Source organism: Mauremys reevesii, linkage group 10 (genome assembly GCF_016161935.1).
Source record: "Mauremys reevesii isolate NIE-2019 linkage group 10, ASM1616193v1, whole genome shotgun sequence".
Lineage (NCBI taxonomy): Eukaryota > Metazoa > Chordata > Testudines > Geoemydidae > Mauremys > Mauremys reevesii.
This window is the reverse complement of record NC_052632.1, coordinates 55,272,923-55,280,656: the sequence shown is the minus strand read 5'-3', so window position 1 is coordinate 55,280,656 and position 7,734 is coordinate 55,272,923. Positions and strand designations below refer to the sequence as shown.

At 46.5% G+C, this 7,734-nt stretch overlaps 1 protein-coding gene across 1 annotated transcript in view; it reads left to right on the top strand.

Annotated features, from left to right (window-relative positions):
- The first annotated feature begins 243 nt into the window (after positions 1-243).
- GSG1L (GSG1 like) overlaps positions 244-7,734 on the top strand; it is a 133,660-nt gene continuing 126,169 nt past the window's right edge. Inside the window, exon 1 of the mRNA XM_039492046.1 lies at positions 244-860. Coding sequence (XP_039347980.1) covers positions 560-860 — 301 coding nt within the window. The 5' untranslated portion in view covers positions 244-559. The remainder of the gene's footprint in view (positions 861-7,734) is intronic.

Here is a 7,734-nt window from a genome sequence, read left to right as displayed (position 1 = left end):
TGAATAATTATTAATTTGAATATAAAATGAGGCTTCCTTCCCTCCCCCCTCCTCTGTAACGTTCAGCTGTCAGCATGATGCAGTAACAGCCGTGATTCACAAATGACTTTGACGGCATGCAGAAGCAGCTCCTGCTTGATTTCGGAGTCAAGTACAATGTAGTCCCACAGCCTGCAGGTGTCTCCCCCTGGAGAAGGCTGCATAGCCCCTCGGCATCATGTGTGTTACGCTAGCAGATGTTCACTTGCTCTTCATGCTGCCTCTGAGACAGACCTTCTCTGATTCTTTCAGCGCTCTTAGCCACGACACACACAACAATACAGCTACATTTCTGCTGGCTGCAGCTGCTCTTGTAACACACCAAGACGGGATTTCAAATAAAGAGGAAAATGGGAGGATGGCTGCAGCATTTCCTTCACAGTTTCAGCAACAGATTGGAAGAAGCTGAGAGTTTCTGTGACTGGAAAACCACATTCTGAATTGTGACGGGCTTTGAACTTCCCAGCCCCCCAAAACCCCACATTTGATTTCTTTTCTCCGCAGGAGGGGGCGGGTTACCATGAAGACAAACCGAAGATGCAGAGCCCTCCTAGCAGTGAGTCTGAACCTGATGGCTCTCCTCTTCTCCACCACAGCCTTTATCACAACCCACTGGTGTGAAGGGACTCAGAGGGTCCCCAAGCCAAACTGTGGGAAAGACAAAAAGACAAATTGCCTCAACTACAGTGGGAATGAGACGGCCAATGAGACAAACCAGAACGTGGTGCACTATAGCTGGGAGACGGGGGATGACCGCTTTCTCTTCCGGTATTTCCACACTGGGATCTGGTACTCCTGTGAGGAAAATATCAATGCTGCTGGTAAGTGGCAATACTATTTCCTTTCAGCTTGCATTGCTTTATATTTGATTCAGCAGCTTAACAAATAACTGGAGGAGCTATTTGCAACTGTAAACTCTCTGCAGCTGAAAGCCTGAGAATTTAGCAATTCATTGTTGCAAACAGGACAGAGGGGAAACAACCTGTTCGTAGCGAGGAGAATTTGCTTGTTTGTCTGCTAACCAGGCAGTGAGTGTGTGCTGAGAAATCAGCTGAACCTCAGACAAATATGTGCTAGCAAGCCCTGGCCCTGCTGCTTGCTTGCTTCCAGAGGCCAGTCCGTGCTTTCCTTTCATGAGTCACTCGCCATATCATACAAAAGACAAGGTCCTGTTAGTAGCTGCAGAGGTTCTGGGGTTCAGTTACCCAATCCCAATCATCCCCTTAAATATCCTGAAAACACTGTCCTGGATTTAGGGGGAGGGTGAAGCTCATGGTTCCACTCAGCCGATAGCCCTGATGGTCTGTTTCTAGTAACACTTATTGTGACACGACCCCCAGGCTATGTCACAAGCTAACCAAAGTCCAGCAGAGGAAATGCTGGTGAAAGCACAGGATTGAGTGACAGGAGATCATTTCCATTCCCAGCTTGGTCACTGACTCCTTGTGCCGCCTTGGGCAAAGCACTTCACCAGGTTGCGTTTCAGTTTCTCTGACTGTAAAATGGGAGTAATGGTATTTTCCAACCTCACCAGTAAAACACTCCAAGATGGAAGGTGTTAATGACAAGCAAACAGGGCTGGATGAAGGCACTATAGGCCCAGCGCCTATGGCCCTTACTCCCCAAGCTGTGCAACAATGCCAGAATCTAAGCTTTCATTTTAAAAAATCTAGTCCATGTGGTTGCAAAACAAAGCATGAAAATGTGACCCAGGTGTCCCCGAGGCAGTGACGGCTGCAGTGGGCCTCCAGCAGAGGCAGGAGCAGCAGCCACTGCTGCCAGGGAGGAAGCTGCTTGGCCCCACACCCTCAAGGAAAGCAGGTATGTTGCTCCCACCACTTCTGGGAGAGATGGAGAGGCCGGCTGCTACTGATTCAGCATCCTCTAGGGTGGTGTCCCAGGGAGCTGCATGTGGGAGTGTGCCTAACCCCAGATCTCCTTAATGTAGCCCAGAGTGCAAAAGGATGACTCAAAGCAAAATGGAAAAGGATTCGCCAGACCTGAAAGGGTGGAATTCCATACAGAGCTAAAGCAAAGATTCTCTGGGCAGGAGTTAGGGGCTGTAGTAAAACAGGCTAAGTAGTCTATAAATTGGAGCTGTCGTGGCTGGGAGCTTGATTATGTCACGAGGTCTGCGCTATCCCAAAGCACTGGGTTGCTTGCTTACTGGATGGCCAGGACAGGAAGTGTTGCTTTCTGAGGTGGTACTTTAAGAATTAGTCAACCACTAAAGCTCATTCAACAGAAGGGTAAACTTGGGCCATCTTGCTCAGGTGAGGGAAGAAATGTGCATGGAACTCCTGATTTGGGATCATCCTCTCAGACCTGCTTGGGGTGGAACAAAGGCAAATGCTGGACCATAAAAATTTATGGACGAATAAAATGTTACAGGCAAAAAGGGCATTTTTCTCACTGATTTTTGAAAGAAGAGCAGGACCTAGCCAGAGCTGGGTGGCTCTCAGACCAGAACCAGGGCCAACCAAGTGCCTCTGAGTTTGTTACAGGCTATTCCAGTTTTCCTAGCCAGGCTCAGTCCATTACTGTTTATGCCCCAGATTGCCTGGGTACCTCTTCACCATGTGAATTCAGTCCAGCTCATACAGTGAGGTAAGTCAGCAATAGAAGGAAAGCCTGTATCTGCCCTTCATTAGGAGCTGTGCTCAGGGGACAAAGCCCTGCTGGCGTAGATAACATTTAGAGCTAAGGCTGCCTCCACAGCAGTCAGGCACCGGCCAGGCCTAGCGCAGCCTTGGGCACTAGACTGGCCTGACCGACTTGAAAGTGCTCGACAGTGAGGCAGGCTCACTGCGGTCAGGGCCATGTACCCACCTGCTTGTAACTGGCAGCATCTACAGAGGGGGAGGGAGGGGGCGCATACATGGTTACTTTGTGCTGCAGGTGTGAAAAACACCGTGCAGGGCAATCACAGGCCGTCTGCCTCTGAGTGCATTACCCAGAGCACAGCCCCTGGCTCCCCACCACACCCCCAGCATTCCTTGCCACCTTCCCATGCTCCAAATAACCAGAGCCCTGTCTAGAACACACTCCACATAGCCACAGGGCTAACTAACTACACAGCACGACTTAGGTGGTGCATTGCAGTGCCTCACTTTTAGGGGCCCAGACTTCCTACACAATGCATAGGGAGAGCTAGGCACCTAGGAAAGGGACTCGCAGAAGCCAGAATGCTGAGCAGAGGGCCGTGCAAGCTAGTCAATAGCAGATAGCTCACAGAAGGAGGTGGCGTAAGCTGTGCCACTCACAAGTGCTGGCTGGAGGCTGGCACCTCTCTTCATTTGTGATTCTCAGCCGTGAACCTTCCCTCAAGTCAGGTGCCTAAGGCACTTGTTGCAAGAACGGCAGCAGCTGATGCCAAACTCTGCACAAAACAAGCGTGGGGGAAAGCTGTCACCCATATAACAGCCTAGTTGTTTGAACGTGGGTCTTCCACCTCTCCGGTGAGTCCCTGAACCTTTGAAGTAAAGAGTCATCCTTACTCCCTCGCTCTCGGAACCAGTGCATATTTAATTATTTCATACCCAGTGGAACAGCTTCAACTGGAGAGATGGACAAATACCCACACCAGACTGTCCTATAGACTAGGGTTAAGGCACTCACGTAAGGGCTAAGAACTCCAAGTTCAAACACCTTCTTCATACCCTGCAGAGGGGGGAATTGCTAGGTGACCAATGCTCTGTAACCACAGGGCCAGAACTAGGAAGGAAGGATGCTTCAGTGTATTTACACACTCCATATAGTCACAACCCTGTTGATAGCACACTCGATACAACCATAGCACTGTTAATAACATACTCTGTATAGCTGACAACCACAAGGTTGTCAATAGCAAACTCGGTATAACCACAGGGTGGTCAATAACACACTGTATAGCCTGTATCTCTGTCAATAAGACATTCCATATAGCCACCATAGAGTCAATAGCACACTCAGTAAAGTCACAGCACTGTTAATTCAATATTCCTTACAGCCCCAGTGCAGTCAATAGTACAGATCATATAGCCACAGCATGGGCAATACACAGGCTGTCACTTCCATCTCCTACACATCCCAACAAGCATCACCATGACACTTGTGCTGCTACAGCAAATTAAACTGGCGTGTATTTAATTTTCTAGTTTTGTTTAAACAGGGTCTGTTCCCTTAGTGGGTTTAGGCTGGGCTGGGTTGGAGGCTCCAATGCTACCCTCATACACGTCATGGCCCCAGGGATACAAGACATTCCTTTCCTGGCTTGCCCTGGAGATTTGCTCTCTTCCTTGAGGTTGGGAACCAATTGTGGTAGTGTGTAAAGAGCCACAGGGGAGGGCATCTCATTCTGCAAGATGGTAGCAGTGTAAATTGGGGTTAATTTTGTCAATCTGCGAAGATGCCAGTTAGATTTTAAAGCTGAAATCTGACAAACCAGACTTGCCAAGCTGATAGGTGATGTAGCCAATATTGGAATGGAATTTAAAGATAACCCCTTATTATTGAGTCCAGGGAGCATTAGCTTACTAATTCTAAAGTGAAGTTTTTTTCAGGTCTACTTCTAGCTCAGCCAGTGTTTCTCAAATCAGTACACAAATCAGGCACTTGTACGAGTATGGTCCCCTGCTATTTGAATGGTATGGAATAAAAGGGACAAGTTTAAAATATCAAAAGCAATTGATTATAATTATTGTATTAAATCTCCCTTAGGCCAATTTGCTGGACATACAAAGTAGCGCGTGCTAAGAGCATTAGTTAGTTAAAAATCCAGAATATGGTTACTTGAGGTCTCTCTAAAGAGTGCAGACTCAACAAGCCATCCTTCAGTTATTTATATTACGGAATAGAAGGAGAAATACAATCTTTGAAATTTAATCTCACCACTTCTTACCCGGTTAAGCAAGAAATAGGGGAGAATCCCTTCCTCATGGCTGATCCAAACATCATTCTCCTGTCTGGATTTTGCAGCTTATTTGTGGGTTCAGTCACCCCTGCTCCATCCTGTGATTCTGGCCTAGAGGAGAGGCTGTCTGCAGGGGTTCAGCAAGCTCTAGGGTCCCACAAGCTGATCCAAGTTGAGATACTGTTTCAGGGTCCACGGGAGGAAGCCAATCCCCTTATTTTGTACTGGACACTGGCCAGCTGGGTATTCAGATTTCAGGTCTCCTGGTTTCTCTGACTTCCATCGGTATTCAGTAGAGGGTGTCAGTATATAACACCTTCTTTCAGTCCTTTTCTTATTGGAGGATTTTTATATTGGATTCATTTCAAGGACTGTATTTCAATATTAGCCTGGATTATTAATTGGAATTCCCCCACTTATAACCTCAGTGGGTGCTTAGACCATTCCTTTCCCCTTCTTGTGCCATACAATCCCTGGCACTTCTAGAGTGCAACTGTTTACGAAGAAACAAACAACATCCTTTATAATTCCTCTAACCCTAGTGGGCAAAGTCTTTACATTCTTTTCACTTCACATCTTCCAGGGTTTATCATGGGATTGGAGACTTTATACTGTCACAATAAGACAGGTTAGTCAGAGAGAGATATGCGTCTGAGTCATAAGGCAAACAAATGTATAGCTTGAGGTGAAGGCAATATGGGTTGGATTTCTTGCAGGAACACGTAGTTTGCTCCAGTTGACCTTCAGTTTTCTGGGTCTCATAACTAGTTATTTCTAGAGGACTTAAACTTATGTTTCTACACTCATCACTGGTTCATAATACTTTGTAGCTAGCCAGTAAGATGGGAATTATGTCCTCATGCAAATCACGGGAGATTCCCTTTAACAGTAACTTGAAGACCTTGTTAATCAAAGGAGCTTTCCTTTCCTGGTAATGTGTATTTTTCTTTAGCTTAATTAATGCTCTCCAGATAAGATATCCCACCTGTTGGGACAGGCCTATTGACTCTCATTGTCTTTAGCTTGAAGAGGAAGATAAAGGTTTGTGCAAAGTATCTCTGTCCCCCTCATTGCTCCTGCTCACATGCTATTGTGATTTTTGGAAACAATTAAGCTCAGGGCTGGCAAAGAGGGGGAAGGGCGGACAATTGTACCAGGGCCCTGAGCTCAGGGAGCCCTCAAAACATCTATAACTGGGATGAAATGGGAAGATGTGGGTCATGTTTACTGGGGCCCCACACCTTCCCATTCCCCTCAATGAGACTGCCTAAGCTCTTAATTTCAAACTGGACTTTTTGAGAATTCAGAGACTTCTGATGAAAGTTTAACACTGCTGCTTAAACAAAACCTCTGGTGCAATCTTAACATTGGTAAAGCTATAACTCCACCATAATTAGCATGACAGTTCTCTCCTTTATCTTGTTATAAGATGACATGAAGAGCTCTTGGGTAACATGGCTCAGATCCAAATTTGTACCCCACCACTGTCATCCAATACAGGGCCCTGGAAAATCTCCTCCATGATGGGAAATCCTCTGTTGTACTAGCAGCTCTCTCTGAAACATTGTGTAGTCTGTCTTCTGTGGAGAAACCCTCTCATTGTGTCAGCTGCACTCCTTGGCCCTGTCGTCATACGCCATCTTAGGTGGAGTGCTGGCAATGGTATGGCAACAGCAACCTACTGCCATTGTGCAGTGCAGGAACTTTTTTTATTTAAAAAGAAGCGCAAAACAGTTTGAAACTTTTAGTGAACTGTAGCATGAACACCACATCCCACAGAATTGCAAACACTGATTTCTGGTCTCTCACTTCTTTATTCATTAAGGGGAGCCAAAGGAAAGGTGAAACTGCCTGGTTTGGGTTTCTTCAAATGGTGTTTTTTACTAAGCTCCAAGTACCTCTTTTTTCTTCAGAGTGGTCCTGAGGGACCCTAATTGCTGGGCTAAGAGTTAGGAGGGAAGGCTGCTACCTCCTCATCCTCACAGAAACAGTGTAGGCACCTAATTCCAGGAGAGGATTTACAGCTGAGAATACCAAGCAGAGGCAGGTACCTCACTGCAGCTTGGATTTAGGTACCTAGCTCCAAGATAGCAAACCCATGGGGCTTGGAGTCTCATAGACTTTAAGTTCAGAAGGGACCATTATGATCATCTAGTCTGACTTCCTGCACAATGCAGGCCACAGAATCTCACCCACCCACTCCTGTAACAAACCCCTAACCTATGTCTGAGTTACTGAAGTCCTCAAATTGTGGTTTGAAGACCTCAAGCTGCAGAGAATCCTCCAGCAAGTGACCCGTGCCCCATGCTGCAGAGGAAGGTGAAAAACCTCCAGGGCCTCTGCCAATCTGCCCTGGAGGAAAATTCCTTTCCGACCCCAAATATGGCGATCAGTTAAACCCTGAGCATGGGGGCAAGACTCACCAGCCAGCACCCAGGAAAGAATTCTCTGTAGTAACTCAGATCCCACCCCATCTAACATCCCATCACAGACCACTAGGCATACTTACCTGCTGATAATCAAAGATCAATTGCCAAATTAATTGCCGAAATTAGGCTATCCCATCATACCATCCCCTCCATAAACTTATCAAGCTTAGTCTTGAAGCCAGATATGTCTTTTGCCCCCACTACTCCCCTTGGAAGGCTGTTCTAGAACTTCACTCCTCTAATGGTTAGAAACCTTCGTCTAATTTCAAGTCTAAACTTCCTAGTGTCCTGCTTATAGCCATTTGTTCTTGTGTCCCACATTGGTACTAAGCTTAAATAATTCCTCTCCCTCCCTAATATTTATCCCTCTGATAT